This window comes from Myotis nattereri (genome assembly GCF_964212035.1).
Source record: "Myotis nattereri genome assembly, chromosome: 14".
NCBI lineage: Eukaryota > Metazoa > Chordata > Mammalia > Chiroptera > Vespertilionidae > Myotis > Myotis nattereri.
Window position 1 is genome coordinate 56,171,122 of NC_138089.1, and position 18,031 is coordinate 56,189,152.

Genomic DNA, 18,031 nt, shown 5'->3' on the forward strand with positions numbered 1-18,031 from the left:
GTGCCACCCCCTGTCACGCACAGAGCAGAGCCAATCAGGGGGTTGGGGCGCTGCCCCCTGTCACTCACAGAGCAGGGCCCATCAGGGGGGTTGGGGCTCCGTACCCTGTCACGCACAGAGCAGGGCCCATCAGGGGGTTGGGGAGCTCCCCCTGTCACTCACAGAGTAGGGCCGATAGGGGAGTTGGGGCACCGCCCCCTGTCACACACAGAGCAGGGCAGATCAGGGGGTTGGGGTGCCGCACCCTGTCACACTCAGGGTAGGGCCGATGGGGAGGTTATGGCTCTACCCCGTCACACACAGAGCAGGGCCCGTGGGGGGGGGGAGGGAAGGGGTTGGGGCGCTGCACCCTGTCACACACAGAGCCGCAGGGCGATCAGGGGGTTGGGGAGCTCCCCCCTATCAGGCACAGAGCAGGGCTGATCAGGGGTTTGGGGCACCTTCCCCTGTCATGAACAGAGCAGGGCCGATAGGGAGGTTGTGGCCCCACCCCCTGTCACACACAGAGCCACAGGGTGATCAGGGGCTTTGGGCGCTGCCCCCTGTCATGCTGATCCCGGTGCCGGGAGGCCTCGCGGCTCCACTGATCCCGGTGCCGGGAGGCATATTACCCTTTTACTATATAGGATAGAGGCCTGGTGCACATGTGGGAGCCGGCTGGTTTGCCCTGAAGGTTGTCCTGGATCAGAGTGGGAGTCCCACTGGGGTGCCTGGCCAGCCTGGGTGAGGGGATGATGGCTGTTTGCAGCTGGTCACACACTCTTCAGGGTGGGGGTCCCCACTGGGGTTCCTGGCCAGTCTGGGTGAGGGGCTGAGGGCTGTTTTCAGGCTGGCAGGTGACGGAAGCTCCCAACCGCTCCTTTTTTTCTTTTTTTTTATTCTGGGCCAGCTTTAGCTCTGAGGCTCCAGCTCTTAGGCCTCCGCTCCTGAAAGCAGGTATCTGGTTTGTTTTGGTTCTATAATCGAAACAATGTATAACTCCAGCTCTGAGATCTGGGCTCCGCTCGCTGAAAGCAGGTTTCTGGGGTTTTGTTTAGCTTCTATATTTGTTACAATGTTTCAAACTGCAGGCTCAGAGGCCGGCAAGGCAGGCGGGGAACGTTGGTTTCCTCCGTCACTGAAGCAAGCAAGCCTCATGTTCAGTTTAAGCTGCCTGGCTGTCAGCCACCATCTTGGCTGGCAGTTAATTTGCATATCGCCCTGATTAGCCAATGGGAAGGGTAGCGGTCGTACGCTAATTACCATGTTTCTCTTTTATTAGATAGGATACATATATTTATTGATTTTAGAGAGGAAGGGAGAGGGAAAGAGAGATAGAAACATCAATGATGAGAGAGAATCATTGATTCGCTGCCTTCTGCACACCCCCTACTAAGGATCAAACCCACAACCTGGGCATGTGCCCTTGACCAGAATAGAACTGAACCCTTCAGTCCGCAGGCCTACACTCTATCCACTGAGCTAAACCAACTAGGGCCACACATTCATTTTTTTAAAAAAATGATGTTCTAATTGTAACATAAAAGAAGAAAGGGAAGGAATTTATAATTAAATACTATCTAACAAAGCCAGGCCTGATCCCACTGGAAGATAAGAAGATTGGACCTATAAATATAACCTCAGGGAATGGGAGGGCTATGGATGGAGGTTGGTATATAGCCGGTGGTTGCATCCCTGGCTCAGATGTCATGGGCAGCATTGCTGTAGGGAACATGCTTTTCCAAAACATTAAACAACTTTCAGTAAAGTTCAGAAAGCGCCAAAGCCCCACCTTCTCTCCCTTTACTCAGTAGTTGCACTCCGGGAGCACTGTGCATGTTACACGTGCCATAAATACCTTGTGTTTGTGTGGGAAATGGAGTGAGTCCAGGCTCTGGTCATTGCAACAGGATTTCACCGACGCAAGTGCCAGTGGCTCACTTGAAAGTCTTGCAGAAGCTCTGCAATTCATCGTTGTGCAGGGCCACGCTGGAGCTGGTGCCTGCCCATCAAATGCAGGGTGAGGCCCCCATTCTGCAACCAAGAAATCCCCCACTACTGTCCAAAATACCCCTGGGGTGCTCTGCCCCTCACTGAGGACCGTGGAGCTATAGCAGGGGTGGGCAAACTTTTTGACTCGAGGGCCACAATGGGTTCTTAAACTGGACCGGAGGGCCGGAACAAAAGCATGGATGGAGTGTTTGTGTGAACTAATATAAATTCAAAGTAAACATCATTACATAAAAGGGTACGATCTTTTTTTTTTTTTAGTTTTATTCATTTCAAACGGGCCGGATCCGGCCCGCGGGCCGTAGTTTGCCCACGGCTGAGCTATAGTCTGCCTCCTCCTTGCGCCCTGTCAGGATGGGCCCTGTACAACTTGGGCAGGGCTGTGCCTCCCCTCTCAGACCACAGGCTCCTCGAGGTGGGAGCCTGGAGGAGGAAGAAGAGTGGCTGGAGGCACCTGGTGGCCATGCTGACCCATGTGTCCATGTGTCCCCTGCCGTTACCCCACAGGCTGCAGCAAGATGTGGGACAACATCACCTGCTGGCCAGCCACCCCTCGGGGCCAGGTGGTCGTCATGGCCTGTCCCCTCATCTACAGTTTATTCTACCCTCTTCAAGGTAAGAGCCCTGGATTCAAGTGAGGGAGCTGGGTGGCACAAGTGGCGTGGACTAGAGTGGAAGCTCACCTCCCTGGGAAATGAGAAGGAAAGGGAGAGGGTCAAAGGGACTGGGGCAATCAGGGCGCCTTCCTGGAAGAGGATGCTCTGGCACTAGGTCTTTGAAGAACTTATGGGATTTGATTAACTCTTCACATAAAGATAACCATGTGGGAAGGGCTCACTAAATATTTGCTCAGCAATTAATAACTGATTGACTGACAGGTACTTGATTAAACCATGGCTCCCGTGTTCCGTTGTCCCGGTCTGCACTTGATTCAGTCTTTCGCTGCCTGGAGCCGGTGCCCTCTCCGGCTCCGTGAAATCACCGCATGGCCTTGCTCACACACCTTGTCGTGTTCTGCTTAAATGAATGTTCACATACAAGGTGGAAAGAGAAGGGAGCCTCTTGAGGAAGTGGGCTTCCTTGCTAGTAAATAGTTAGTTAAAGAGGCTGACCACATAATGTGATCCGTAGGCCACCCTTCCATTCAGTGAATGTTCATTCAGCACCTACCTACCAACATGCCCAGCACTGGGCTAGACAAACATGCGGTGACGGAGGGCAGAAAACAGCCACCCCATCTGCCCACAGGGGGCTAAAGCTCTAGTTCAGCGGTTCTCAACTGGTGGGTCACGACCCCTTTGGCTGTGAACGACCCTTTCACAGGGGTCGCCTAAGACCATCCTGCATATCAGGTATTTACATGACGATTCATAACGGTAGCAACATGACAGTGATGAAGTAGCAACGAAAATAATTTTATGGTTGGGTCACAACATGAGGAACTGTATTTAAAGGGCCAGAAGGTTGAGAACCAGCGCTCTAGTTGGAGAGACATTGAGCAAGAAAACAGACACACGTGTCCTAAATGGTAAACGGTGCCAGGAGCGGGAAGGGGGGAGGGGGAAGGGGTGCAACGTAAAGCAGATGTTCAGGGACAGGAGCTGAAGACCTGCAGTGTGGGGGGAGCCGCCACGCAAAGATCCCGTTGTGGGAGCATCTGGAGAGAATCAACATCGGTGGGACAAGGTGGACTGGAGCGGCAGCAGGGAGGACGTAGGGAGGAGCAGAACCTAGATATGGATTCGAAGGGTGCGCGCAAAGACTCTGGGCACCTCTCACTCCGGTGGCCTTTCCCTCTCTGGACCGCAGTCTCCCTGTTTGTCAAGTAGGCATGGGAGGTGGACCAAATGGCTTCTTGGGGACAGGCCAGTTTTGCCCCCCAGCGGTGTGCCCTTAGCCGTGATGGAGAGACCCCGAGGTCCTCCCTGAAGAATCTGGGAGCGATCACAGGCGTGTCATATTCCAGATGGCACCCACCCAGCCCAGCACTCCTCCAGGGGAGCCCAGCCCGGGGGCAGGTGGGAGCTGAGTTACTCCCCCAGGTCCCATCAGCAGGGCCTGGCACACAGCCTTCTCTTGGATCCCTGGAAGCGCCTACTAATTACGTTCCTTCCTGACACCCGCTAATTGCATTCCTCCTGACGGCTCTTCCTTCTGGCCCTGCTGGGATTATCGAAGCAGCTCCTTCACTTGGGAACCTGGACTGCAGCCCACCATCTGACTAATCCCGAGGCCGCCCGCCTCCCAGGGGCCCACACGGTGCCTTTGTGCCCATGAGAAAAGGGCTGCCCTTCCTCAGACAGAGCCAGCCTCTCACAGACCCACCTAGTGGCCAGCTGAGTATAAAGGAAAACTGGGCCCCATCCCCATCAGCCAGGCGCCCCGTGCAGTGAGCAGCCTGCCCAGCTCTCCTTGGCTGTGCCAGTGTCTCTGAGAATGACGAGACAAGTAGGAGACAGGGTTAGGGGCCGGGAATGTAACGGAAACAGGGTGTGCTTTCCTGGGCAACTAGGTGAAGGTGTGAGCAACTGGCCTGAAGTTCCAAAGAGGGAAGTTCGTGAGGAAGGGAAGTGCAGGGAGGGGTGATGCCAACGCCAGCCCCTGGGGTACCAGGACCCGGGAAGACGTGTGCCCCCTGGAAGGGTTGGAAGGGACCTGGTTCTATAATGAGAGCTGAAGAGACCTTGCGGAAGATAAAGATTGCAGAGGGTCCGAAAGAAGTCATTTTCCCAAACGGGGTCAGAGTACCTGGGTGGGGGTGGGCCACTCACTGAAGCACCAAAATGTTCCGGGGAGCCTAGTGCTTTAAGTCGTGGTCTGCATGCCTTTAATCTGGTTTTTACCTTCAACTCTTTGAAGAGCCTCTTTTAGTGTGGTGGCTATTTCGGTTGAAAAGACTCAAGTCTGTGTTAAGGGCGTCTATAGGACACCTCCTCCCCTCGCCCCGCCCCCAACATCCTGAAGCTGCCTGGAGCCCCAGGATCCACATGGTTCAGCCCCAAGATCCTGCTGGGCTGGGCTGTGCTGCTTGAGTCCCCTCGCACATGCCTTTGCCTGGGCAGGTTCCCCTGCCGGGAACTCCCTGCTTCTCCATTTATGTGGATTATACATTGGCACCATTATCAGGTGTCCCCCCCAGCCCCGCCCGCCTCCTGCCTCACCTGTGGTTCCTCAACCTGAGCCCCACCAGGTGTGGGAGGAAACCCAGGCCCATAGGCCCAGGCAGGCTGGCCCAGGAGCAGTGGCCAGGTCAGAGGGCTGCTGTCTGGACCCACAGGACAAAGAAGTCATCTGCCACACCAGGCCCTGTGACAAGGGTCAGCATTTAGCTCATGGCAAGGGTCAGGGATCATTCAGAGAGCCAAGGATCCAGGCTATCTGGGACAAGGATCAGAGCTTACGTTGCACCTGGGGTCAGGTTCAGACATGACAAGGGCAGGGCTGAGCCCAGGAATGCCCTGGCAGCCGGGGCAGGGGGGTGGTAGCTGGGGAGAGGGGGGGCTTCTCCCTGCCCCAGGTTCCCCCATGATGCCCTGCGGTCTAGATGGGAGTCTGACACAGCAGAGGTTTACGGGAGTAGGGCTGAGGGCAGAGACTGCCAGGCCCCATGCCTACTCTCCACGGTCCTGCGCCTCCCCTGGCCTCAACCTCTCTCCTCCCCCAAGGCCACAACGTGAGCCGCAGATGTACAGACGAGGGCTGGACAGAACTGGAGCCTAGCCCCTACCCCATTGCCTGTGTCACAGAACCATTTTTGGAAGAGGTAGGCCTCAGTGCACCCCACCCACCCCACCCCCACCCCCGCTCCTTCCACTCTCTCCCACCGAGGGGTGGAGGTTGCAGCCTGTGTGGGAGCCAGGACTCCTGGGCTCTGCCCTCGCCAGGCGCCCCCTCCCTCGCCAGGCCTGCCTTTCCAGGGGCTTGTCCCCCGGCTTCCCCTGATGAGGGTGCTTTCATGAGGATGACTCAGAGCAGCAAAAGCCGAAGCTGCACCCCCAGGCCAGGCCACCCATTGCCTGGTGGGACCTTGCTCCAGCCCTGGACATGACAAGGGAGGGAGATGCTATCCTCCCTGTCACATGGGGAAGGAAAACAAGGAGCAGATACTGGAGGGACAGGGACAGGACCACCCCTCAGTCCCAGGACAGGGATCTGCCCCAGAGCCGGGGAAGCATAGGTGGTCACTGTCAGGGGCCAGGCAGGGACACTGATGGGGAGCTAGGGTGGAACTGGAGTCCTCAGCTAGCGGCCCTCGCTGCTTTGGTGTGTGAACCCACGTGTGTCTCTGTATGTCTGTGATGACATCTGTCCCGCCCCCAGACACCCTTCTCAGATAGAGCCCCAAATGCGAAATCACCCCCAGTTTCTTCCTTGTCCTTCTCCATGCCCGGCGTGCCTCCCTCCCCACACAGAGGGAAGTCCTGGGGTGGGGTCTGAAGGGCAAGCAGTCTTGGTTCCGAGGCTGCCAAGCCCAGAGTTGGCACAGAGGGGGTGCTAGACCATGACTGAAGAATACAGGGACAGATGGAACATGTGAGGTTTTCTCTCTCTCCTGCCCTGATATTTCCCATGAAGGAGCAGAGGGCGATTACAGTCAACCCCCACCCTAGGAGGCAGTCCGGTCTCCACTGTGCAGACTGGGATGTCATGGGTCTGGGTTCTGAAGGGGGCAGCTCAGCTGCCCTTGGGAGCCCTAGGCTTCAGCCTCCTCTGCCAAGGCAGGGATGGGCAGGCAGGATGTGTAGGGTGCCCCACCCCTGCCAGTACCCCTAGGTGCGTTCACCCCATCCCCACCGAAGATCCTCACCACCTCCCTCTACCAGCAACAGAATAGGTTCTACATTTCCGTGAAGACTGGCTACACCATCGGCTACGGCCTGTCCCTCACCTCCCTTCTGGTCGCCATGGCCATCCTGAGCCTGTTCAGGTAAGGTCCAGACTCCTCTGTCCTAGCCTGGTCCCCACAGGATGGCTTTGCACCTGGGGAGAGGGGACCGGAGGGCAGGGCTCTGCTCTGGACTGAGGCACCTGGAGGCTGAGGCACTTGGAGGCCTGGCTGCACACGGTCGGTCGGTCGGTCGGTCGGTCAGTCGGGGAAGGGATACCTGGGACAGGGCCCCCGTTTGGGGCAGGACCAGCACTTGGGCCATGTGTTCCTTCCTCCGTACCCTTGCTCAGAGCTGACAGTGTTGGGTGGGGGTCCGAGGCCCCTTCGGCCTCCCAGCTCTGCCCATGTCACCCAGGAAGCTCCACTGCACACGGAACTACATCCACATGCACCTCTTCATGTCCTTCATCCTGAGGGCAGCCTCCGTCTTCATCAAGGACCTGATCCTCTTCAACAGCAGCCCGTCAGAAGACTGCTCCGAGTCCTGGGTGAGGACCTGGCCACTGCCCTGTCTCTCCTTCATCTTCTCTCACTAAGAGGACTCTTCCCCCCTTCTCTCTCTCTCTCTCTCTCTCTCTCTCTCTCTCTCTCTCTCTCTCTCTCCTTTCTCCTCTTTTTCTCTCCATGGATGGCCAACCCCCTGGAGCTTGTTGAATCCCACTCCTCTCCCCACAATGAGAGATGGTGGTGCCCAGCCATCTGGGGTTTCGGAGACCTGCCCCCACCAATGAGAAACGTCTCTCCTTGAAGGGAAATAAACTTCATGGCCAGAGCCCACAGCCGCCGTCTCACATCTGTCCTAACTCCCCATGTGACTTTAGGAAAGTCCCTGCCTCAGTTCCCCCATCTGTACAAGGACTTCCAAGCTTGCTTCCAGCTCTACCCTCTGCCATCGGCAAACCCGGCCTCTGCTCACCACGCCACCCTTCCTGCGCCCCCTTGCCACATGGAGTCAGTCCAGACACACACAGCCCCCCTCTCCTGTGCTCCCCACCATCAGTAAGTCCGGGGGCTTCCTCGAGAAGAGAAATTAACAGCGTCTAAGAATGCATCGCTGTCACTGACGGGTCCATCTGCAGGTGATTCTGAGCTCAGGAGTGTCCTCGAGCTGGGACAGAGAGCTGGAGACCAGCCCCGGCTCCCACCCCTGCCCCAACTCCATGAGTGATGGCAGACACCGTGCGTGGTTTCAGGGGAGAGCAGTACCTTCTCCCCAGAGTTCATCTGTGCCCGTGGAATCTCAGGCATCTCGACAAGGGGAAGGAAAAGCGCAGGGGAGCCACCCTGGCCATTCCCAGAGCTCCTCAGAGGACCCAGACATATGCAGTGTCAGTGCAGAGCCTGGGGAGCCGCCTGCAGCCGCCAGCTCACTGGTTAAGGGTAATTGTGGAGCCTGGCTTCCCGACTCATTAGCAGCTCTGTGAAGCTTTTCGAAGGCTAGACAAACGCACATAAATGGTCCTATTAAAGAGCTGAGTTATTCTTGTAAAACAAGTGTACAACGGAAGGTAGGCAAGTGTACAACAGGAAGGTAGACTGTTCTCTGAGGATGTTTCAAAGCCAAGGGCACAGGAAGGAAGAGTGGGAACCTGCATTCCAGCTACTGGGAGGAATAGATGCTAGAGGGCTTCCAGGAGGAGGTGGCTTTAAGCTCTGGCGCACAGGTGGCTGGGCTTGATCTGAAATGGGAGACTGCTTCTAGGAGAGCACAGGAGACCTTCTAATCAACCCAGAGCCCCTGCTGGCCCTCCTCAGGAGTGACCTGTAACTCCTCCATTGTCCTCACCTCCTGGGGAACCCATTCTCTCACCAGCTCCTCTGGCCCCAGGAGGAATAGCCATCTCTCCCTTCTCCATTTTTTCCTCATTTCTCTCCCCCCCTCCACTTCTGTCTTTTCAGTCCCCATCTCTCCTCAACACTCATAGCTGGGCCTACTCCACAGCCCAGAGCTCACATCCCCACACATTCAATGGATTCTTGCAAATGGGAGCAAGAATTGCCCTCACACCTCTTCCACCTTCAATCCTAATTGGAATAAGATGAATGGGGGAGGGATGTTTAAGTGGATGAGTAAGTAGATGGATGGCTGAGTAAATAGGTGTGTGGATGACTGAGTAGGTGAAAGGATAGGTGGATAAAGTAAGAAAAAGAAAGGATAGATAATGTTAGAGGGGTAGGTGGGTAGATAGGTGGATGGATGGATGTGCAGGTTGATGGACAGGGAGATAGATGAATGAATAGATAGATGGTTAGGTATCTGGGTTGGTAGTAGATGGCTAGTAGGTGAGTAGGTAGATGAATGGATAGATAGGTGAGTGTGTGGATGGATTGATAGATGGAAAGATGAGTAGATGGTGGATGACTGCATGGATAGTAGATGGATACATAGATGGGTGAGTTGGTAATGGATGTCTAGTGGGTGAATAAGTAGATAAATGGATAGGTAGGAAGATGCATGGTTGGATGGGTAGGTGGTGGGTAGATAAATAGGTAAGATGATAAATTGCTAGGATAATTAAAACCACAAGTTTATTCCAAAGCATCAGATGATCTCACTACAAGGATAATTGGAAAACCACTGAGTATATTTTTTAGGGGATAAAAACAGAGATTAAGTCGGTTGTATAGCAACTGTGTCAACCCAGACAGAGCTGTGGGCAGATGGGGGCCGCCACTAGCCCCAGTGACACCCCTCTTCTGCTCCTTCCCTGCAGGTGGGCTGTAAGGCCGCTGTGGTCTTATTCCAATACTGTGTCATGGCCAACTTCTTCTGGCTGCTGGTGGAGGGCCTGTACCTGCACACCCTGCTTGTAGTCTCCTTCTTCTCCGAGCGGAAGTACTTCTGGGGGTACATGCTCATCGGCTGGGGTATGGTTCTGGGGAGGGTGACCAGGCTGGGGACATAGGGGACGAGGCTTGGGGAGCTTACGAAGGGGCAGGTGCTGACCCCGCCTGCAATCCTAGGTCTTGCTGGACTGTAGGTCCTGCCTGCAAGTCTCTAGCCAAGGGTTGATAAAAGTCTCCTAAATGTGTGACCCAGGGCAGGTGCCCTGAGGCTGTGCCAGGGCTGGGCTGTGGGACAGACAGGTTCTAGGAACATCTTTCCACCACCCCTTCAGCCTTGAAACACAGGGCTGAAAAAGACTCGCCCTGTAGGTGGACACAGCCCCTCAGACACGCAGTTTCAATCCTCAATGGAGCACAGTGAACAACCAACGCAACCAAACGGCGCAGCCCTAGTAACCCACCTGTTCTCTCTCCCTCCCTCTCTCTGGTTCCTCCTCCGTAATCTCTCCCTCATGCCCTCTCTCCCTGACTCCCATGCCCTCTCCTCTTTCTCCTTCGGCCCTGACAGGGGTGCCCAGCATATTCACCGTGGTGTGGACCGTCACCAAGATCTATTTTGAGGATTATGGGTGAGCTGTCACCCTACCCCCTCCTCCTGGCCGCCATCCCTTGGGGCACATCCCTGGGTGGGATGAGGGGGGCTTGGGAGCGACAGATTCTGGGTCCATGCCTCTGATAGGACCAGGGGCAGAGCTGGGGACAACGGGGAGAACTGCTGACCGTCTCTCTGGCTGAGGACAACCTCTCTCATTCTCCCCTACCATCCCTTGCCCAGATGCTGGGACACCATCGGTACCTCACGATTGTGGTGGATCCTAAAGGCCCCCGTCCTCACCTCCATCTTGGTAAGACCTCCTCCCACCTCTCAGAGATGGGGAGACGGAGGCCCAGGTTGGGTAGTCAACTTGCTTCAGGTCACACAGGAAATTCCAAGTCTAGGTCAGAACTGAAACCTAGGCTTCCCAATGCCTAACGCAGTGTTGCCGCCCTCCCTCCCCCCACCTGCCCCCCCCCCCCAAGGCCTTAGGGATGGATTTTTCCTCTAGAGTAGAGAAGGATTGGGAGGCCCAGGCTTTAGGGATGGGAAGTAGAGTTCCCAGATGACTTGCCCCAAAGAGGGGAGAGCTAGGGGACAGGTAAGACGGAAGGGCAGCAGGGCTCTAGGGACGAGACGGGCCATCCGCCCAGGGAACTGGACAATCTTCTCTCTCTGACTACCCATCCTTGGCCTACCACCACCAGGTGAACTTCATGCTATTTATTCGCATCATCCGAATCCTGGTTCAGAAACTGCAGACCCCAAATGTCGGGAAGAGTGACAAAAGCCCGTACTCGTGAGTGTGCCGCCAGTGCCCTGGCTCTCCCAGGATCCCCATGCCCGGTCCTCAAAGCATCCCATGTCTCCTGTATGTCCCCCTCCAGAGTCACCAAAAGCCACGTTGCTCTTGCCCACCTCTACCCCATGGCCTGGCTCAGTCCACAAGTGTCCTCTGCCCCAGCCCCACCGGTCCAGGCTCATGAGTCCCACGTCTGCTTCTCCTGCAGTCACCTTCCCTGGCAGGTGATCAGACCCAGGTACGAATCTGCTGCCTCGCCAGGGTGCTGGAGAAGACAGTAGATAACCTGTGTCTTGTCCACCCTGAGTGCTCAGTCCCTGGCATGTGCCTGGCACAGAAAAGGGGCCAATAAATGCAGTTAGTGAATGCCCTGGGGAGCCTCCAGTCTACCAACAACACAGCCATATTCAGGACTCAGGACTTGCCAGTAATAATAACAACATCTGCAGTTCACATGCCAGGCATGTGCCAGGGGTTTCCATTCATCATCTCATTTCACCCCACCGCCCCCTATAAACTGCTCCTATTTTACAAGTGAGGATACTGACACACACTCCCTCCTCTCAAAGGTTTGGGAGTATGCCGCATGGCAGGGGGAGGGCACGGTGTCCATGGGACAGCGGTCATGCTCCTGGAGGCTTAGCAGGGTGTGAGGGCTGTCCCCTGTGCCGGGGAGGACTGGAGAAACAGGCAGGTTCTCGTGAGAACAATGGGCTTGAAGACAGAACAAAAGAAACAAGAAAAGGGTGTCTGTGGGCAGGTGAGTAGGCACCTGCATGCCCACAGATGGGAACAGGAGATTATCACTGCTGCACAGACTAGACACAAGCCTGGGCGTTCTGCAAGGGCCGTCTAGTCCTGGGATTCTAGAATGTTCTTGGCCTGGCTTCTCTTTGGGGGAGTCTGTGCTGTGGTTTTAAGGTTCCCGGCTAGAACGTCCTGAGCTGCTGGAGTGAGGATTCTATTCTGGACTCCTGTGATCTCACGGATGAGACTGAGATAGGCATTCCATAGGGTGCCCGCTTTCTCTCCTGGGTGTGGGGGTGGAGCCTCTCCCAGCTGTTGAAGGGAAGGCCCTGCAGGGGGCGGCCGTCTGCCAAGGGGTAGGACCTCAGACCTGCCCACGCTCACTCTCTACTTTTGTCTGTGGGCCTGGTTTTTCCCAACATTCAACTGCTCAAAAGGGCTTGAATCCGAGGCAAAGAGAGCTGGTCATTGCCAGGTCCACGTGGGTGAGATGGAAACTGAACAGCTGTCGGCAGGCAGAGGGGCGGGGGACGGATAGGAGATGGAGCTCCCCGAGCAGGGCTGTCAGCTCCCACTCTCCACCTCCCCATAAGCCTTCACTTTAAAGAGAGCTTCCATCTGTCAGCCTCAGCGGGCCAAGGAGGGGTGGGCAGTGCTCGGGATCTTGGCCTGGCTGGGAACCAGGTCCAGGAAGGAATGGGAGAGGCAAGGCCAGTTTCCCTGCCCCCGGTTTGCTGTGGGGCCTCAGGCGGGGGACTAGGCTCCCCTGGGCTGACCGCCAAGGCAGGAGAGAGAAACGCAGAGACCCCTCCACCACTCAGACCTCTCCCAGGAGAGAACTGGTCTCATGGAGCCATTGCACTTCATAGCACCCAAAGCACTTCTCAGCCTACAGTGGGTCCGCTGTCTATACTTGGACCATGTGGAGCGTACACTTACCCCATTGTACAGATTGGGGGGAACTGAGGCCAGGAGAGGGAGTCGGGTTCTCTCCCCGTTGGCTGCCACAGAGGCTGGAATCCCACCGTCATGCATCGTCCTCGGGGTTCAGCACTGGCCCTCCTTCTCACTCTTCCAGAAGGATGAGGATAGAGGGGTTTCTCTCTCCCTCGTGCTTCCCTCCAGACTAGGAGGGCTGGGGCCTGAGGGCATAGACACCTCAGATATGGACCAGGACCAGGACCAGAGGCGGGCATCACAGTCAGGGGGCCAGAGTTCTTCCTCGCACACCCTGGTTGCTGTCCCCATCTTCTTGGGGAGGCCTGTCGTGTCCACATGTATGGACACACCGACTCACTGCCCGCCCCTCCCTGCCCCCAGGAGGCTGGCCAAGTCCACCCTGCTGCTGATCCCCCTGTTCGGGATACACTACACTGTGTTTGCCTTCTTCCCCGACAACTTCAACGCTGAAGTGAAAATGATCTTTGATCTCGTCATGGGGTCTTTCCAGGTATGACTTGTTGACTTACGGCTGCCTTCTCCTCTGGGCTGGAAGGGAATTCGACCTGGGGCCTCCGCCCCTTGCCACTGGATTCCAGTCTTTTCACTGTAATAAGTATTGATTAAGCACCTGCTGTGTACTTAGCCTTTTGCTTAACCAGAAGAACACGGGAGCTGGGCAGGGCTAGGGGCCCCTGTGGTCTGCCCAACTCACCTCCCTGTTCCCTTCCTCCCAGGGTTTTCTGGTGGCTGTCCTCTACTGCTTCCTCAATGGCGAGGTGAGCCCCCCTGCCGCCCCCCTCCCCGCCCAGACCTTGGGGCCCAGGGTCCAGAAACGCTGGCGGGATAGGAGCAGAGCGAGGACGGGTTAAACCTCGCTACTCCAAGTGTGGTCCCCAGACTAGTAACTCAATGGCCGCATCTAAGACCTAGTTAAGAATGCTGATTGCTGGGCCCACCCCAGACCTGCTGGCTTCGGGTCTGCATTTTCAGTAAACGCAGAGTTTGACAAGTGCCTGTTCAGGGGCTGTGCGCAGAGTGAGAGGGGAGGGTGGGGGCAGCAAGTGAAGGCTGCGTTACAGTGAAGTCCTGGTTACAAAGCGCAGAAGTCCGTTTGGATGAGCTCAAGTGGTCTGGAGGGCAGGGATGGGACTGGGGATACAGCCACCCCAGGCAGCATCCCTCTCCATCCCGGGTCTGCATTCTCTGATCCTCTCTGCCTCCCTCCTCCCCTACTCCAAGGCCTTGATTTGACCTTGGCCCCCAGCGTCCCAACTCTGTATCCCCAAAGGGAGCATCGGGGTCTCTCAATTTAGACTCCCCAAGGGGGTTTTGTGGGTGTGACCACCCTCCCTTCTCCCAGGTGCAGGCAGAGCTGCGGCGGAAGTGGCGGCGCTGGGACCTACAGGGCGTCTTGGGCCTGGGCCCCAAATACCAGCACCCACCCGGAGGCAGCAGCAGCAACGGGGTGACCTGCAGCACACAGGTCTCCTTGCTGACGCGCGTCAGCCCGGGCGCGCGCCGCTCCTCCAGCTTCCAGGCCGAGGACTCCGTGATCTGACCGCCAGGCACCCAGGGGCGCAGGGAGGCTCCACCTGCCCGCACCCACCCACCCGCCCTCCCGGGCGACACTGGGGACAGAGGCCAACCGGGGCGAGTAGCCCCAGCCCTGGGCTCGGAGGCCGTCCTGGCCCCCAGGTCACTGTCCAGAAGCCCTGGCGCCGGCCTGGGGAGAGGGAGGTGCTCTAAGCAAGCCGGAGCCCCGAGAGGTGCGCCCTGGAAGGTGTGGGGTGGAGCTCAGTCATCAGACTCCGCCCCCAAAGGCTCTCTCCCAATCAATGGAAGGAAATTTGCATACTCAAGTGACTCCGCCCCCCCTCGTGACCAGTCCGGGAAGGCAACCACCCAGGCCAGACAATACCGTGGGAACATGGTTGACAAAGGCCTTGCACTCCCCGATCCCCAAAGGTCCCCCGACACCACCTCCTCATCAGTGCCTGAAGTTCCAACCGTGCTGTCAGCTTCCTTTGGATTAAGTATCACCATTCAGGCATCTCTCTGAGGATGCGGTCCCCTCCCCCAGTGCCCTCTTAGCTGCCAAGTCCTGGAGGTAAGGGATGCAATTGTGATACGGAGTTCTGGTTTGGGGAGCACAGCTGTCTTCAGAGTCTCTGCCGAAGTGGGGTGGTCCCAGGATGATGGCAACATTTCGAGGGGCTGCCACCAGCCGTACCCATCCCTATGGGTTGTTGGAGCTGCCCTCAGCTGCCTACCTACAAGCCAGCTGTGAGAACTAGGCTCAGAGATGTGCACTCGTGGGTCCCTCAGTCCTCACCTCAACCCAGCAAGGTGGGAATGACTGTCCCTGTTTCACAGGTCGGGAAGCGGAGCCTCACAGAGCAGGTACCTGGCCTTGTCATGCAGCAGGATTTGAACTCAGATCTGGCTGGCAGGAAAGGGAAAGCACAGACTTCTTACTGCTGCCTTTTATATCTTATAACATGCTGGATCCTCTTGTTATTTGTTTCACCACTCGTCGTTATTGCCACCATCCCTGTAACCACAACCACATCCCACCTGACCCTCCCTGGCGTGTGGCTGTCGCTGAGGAGTCCTCTGGCCCATGTGTCATCTACACAACAGCCTGGTGGTCATGGCATCGTGTGTCTGCTCTGCACCTCTGTGGTCCCATGGCTTCCTGCCCACACCACAGCCGGAAGACCCTCATTTGTGCAATAATAAATGTTGTGTTGGATTGGCTTGGTTTCCCTGGTGGTCGATGTTCCTGTGTGATCGAAAATGGGGACTAGCTTCCAACTTGCTACCATCTCTCCCCATTGGGAGGAGGGGTACACCGAAGCCAGAAGCTACCACCCCTCTGACTTTGGGCAGCAATGCCTGCCATGGGAGAAGCACGCAGTTCTAAGGGTCTTGGACTGACATTTCACAGAGAGGTATTCTCTCTTCTGCGTGTGAAGAAGTTACACCAGGGCTTCATTGTGCCCTCCCACCCTCAGATCCAGCCCCAAAGAGACAGTTCTATTGGATCAATACAAAACAGCTAACAGAGCTGCCCGCAGCCCAGGAAATGGTTCGGTGTGAGCATTTCCCAGGCCGCATCCATTCCTGCAGACAAGGGGTCCATGGCCTATGAGATGGCCGTATTGCTATTGCCATTATTCAGCCAAGAGGAGGAAGATAGCGGACAGAACAAATGTCACCAAAACAAGTGAGTGAGCCCTAGCTGGTCTGGCTCAATGGATAGTGCATCGGCCCACAAACTGAAGAGTTACAGGTTCGATTCCGGTCAAGGGCACGTACCCCCCAATGCAGGCTCCATCCCCAGCCCTGGTCGGGTGTGTGTGGGAGGCAACCAGTCATTATGTTTCTCTCAGTGTGTCTCTCCCCCTCCCTTCCACTCTCTAAAAACCAGTGGTAAAATATCCTCAGGTGAGGAGTAACCCAAAAAAGTGAGTGAGCAGCGGCAATACCACTAACAGAAAGGTTCTGGCGGTTCTCAACCTGTGGGTCGCGACCCTTTCACAGGGGTCGCCTAAGACCATCGGAAAACACATATATAATTACATATTTTTGTGATTAATCACTATGCTTTCATTATGTTCAATTTGTAACAATGAAATTGGGGGTCACCACAACATGAGGAACTGTATTAAAGGGTCACGGCATTAGGAAGGTGGAGAACCACTGGTAGACAGAGGCAGTAGGGTGAGGTGGATGATGTCAGTCAGCAAGCGATGTCTCCAAAGCCATTGCCTGAGTTGACCTCCTTGGCCTCCACTTTCTACAAACTTACAAGGAGGTGTCTTACTGCAGGAGCAGAAGAGGGATGCCAAGTTGGTAAAAAAAAAAAAAAAAAAAAGGGCCAGAATGGGCTGGCAAAGGCTTAGATCTGCCTGAAGGCTCCTTCCAAGCCCTGGGCTACTTGGTACCATCCCAGGACTCATCAAGGACGAACCAGCCCAGCACCCAGTCAGGGGCGGTCAGGCCAGGGAGAGTGCCTGTAAGCTTAGAGCAAGGCAGCCCCAGGCAAATACCCTTTGGTCCGTGGTCCAGCATGTCCAGGAGTAGCAAACCCTCTCCATCTAGATCCGCGATCCGTGCCTGCCCTGTGCATGGCAGCTGTAGGGCAGAGAAGGAGGCAGCACCCAGCTTGAGTGCCTGGCCTGCTGGAGAGAGAGTTCTCAGCACCCTCTGCCCTCCCCCTGCCTAGGCCAACCATGGTGACCACCAATAAGGTGCGGGTCAGGTGGGGAGAGCTGGGCTCAGGCGTTTGGGACACTTGGGACTTGCTGCATTCCTCCCTGTCCCCCGCCCCTGTACTCCAAGGCCCTGAGACGAGGGATGGGGAACAGGCGGTATGTCCGTGCTCCTCTCACCCAGCTGGGGTATGTCGCTCACTCTCTCTGGTTTCCTTCCCCCTCCCGACTGGGGACTCCCTGCACTGGCTCCAGAGACCTTCCCCACCCCATTCTGCTCAGTAAGGTCCGAAGACTGGCCCTGGTCTTTTAGTCCTGATTCTGGGCCTCAGTTTCTCCACCTGCATAATCGGGGAGGGTGCTGGATGGCTTAGCTTTGTTTCCGGCTAAGGCTTGGGTGGCTAATGAGGAGGAGCCTGGCCGGAGCCTCTGCCACCTGCTTTGTCCTCTGGGCTCAGGGGAAGAGAGCAGCTGGTGGCGGGGGGGGGGGGGGGGGGCGCTCCAAGCACCTAGGGGCCAAGGGAGAGCCAGAGGGTGAAGGCTGTGCAGAGAACGAGGTCAGAGAATGAGGGATCCGCTCGGGCTGGTAGAAGAGGGGCGGAGACAGAAATGGGAGGAGCCAACAGGTCCTAGAAGCCAAGTGTTTGCAGAGGGAAGGGCAGCACCAGCACCCCACCTCCAGATAAGGAACCCCACCAGCTGACTGAGGGGTGTAAAGACCAGGAGGCCCACTGAACCCAGCCCCGCCAGGGCTTAAAATCCCCCATTAGTGAGTCATGGCTTTAGGGTAAGGGGAGAGCCCTAAGGCGAGGAGCCGAGTTACCAGCCAGGAGGGTGGAAAGGGAATGAAACACAGAGAGACCCAAGATGGGGCAAAACAGGGGGACAGAGGTGGGCTCCTGCCCTGAGAAGAGGCAGCAGGTGAGCAGCCCAGCGGTGGCTTTCAGGACGAAGGAGAAGCTGAAACTCTGTCTTGGGCTGGCACAGGCCATCGGCGGACATCCAAGCTGCCGATGAGGTAGGGGTTGAGTGGGGCTGACCACACAAAGAATTTCTCCTGCACCCCC

The 18,031-nt window shown here is 56.5% G+C and overlaps 1 protein-coding gene across 2 annotated transcripts in view; it reads left to right on the forward strand.

The window, feature by feature from the left end:
• Nucleotides 1–15,507, forward strand: part of VIPR1 (vasoactive intestinal peptide receptor 1) — a 29,043-nt gene extending 13,536 nt beyond the window's left edge. Inside the window, exons 3-14 of one of the 2 annotated variants that reach the window (XM_081105939.1) lie at nt 2,497–2,604; nt 5,655–5,752; nt 6,813–6,916; nt 7,233–7,365; nt 9,592–9,745; nt 10,233–10,293; nt 10,500–10,569; nt 10,967–11,058; nt 11,147–11,299; nt 13,129–13,258; nt 13,485–13,526; nt 14,111–15,507. In XM_081105939.1, the coding sequence (XP_080962065.1) occupies nt 2,497–2,604; nt 5,655–5,752; nt 6,813–6,916; nt 7,233–7,365; nt 9,592–9,745; nt 10,233–10,293; nt 10,500–10,569; nt 10,967–11,058; nt 11,147–11,299; nt 13,129–13,258; nt 13,485–13,526; nt 14,111–14,308 (1,343 nt within the window). In that variant the 3' untranslated portion in view covers nt 14,309–15,507. The remainder of the gene's footprint in view (nt 1–2,496; nt 2,605–5,654; nt 5,753–6,812; nt 6,917–7,232; nt 7,366–9,591; nt 9,746–10,232; nt 10,294–10,499; nt 10,570–10,966; nt 11,059–11,146; nt 11,300–13,128; nt 13,259–13,484; nt 13,527–14,110) is intronic. The other variant, XM_081105940.1, reaches the window with a different exon arrangement.
• Nucleotides 15,508–18,031: the final 2,524 nt, after the last annotated feature.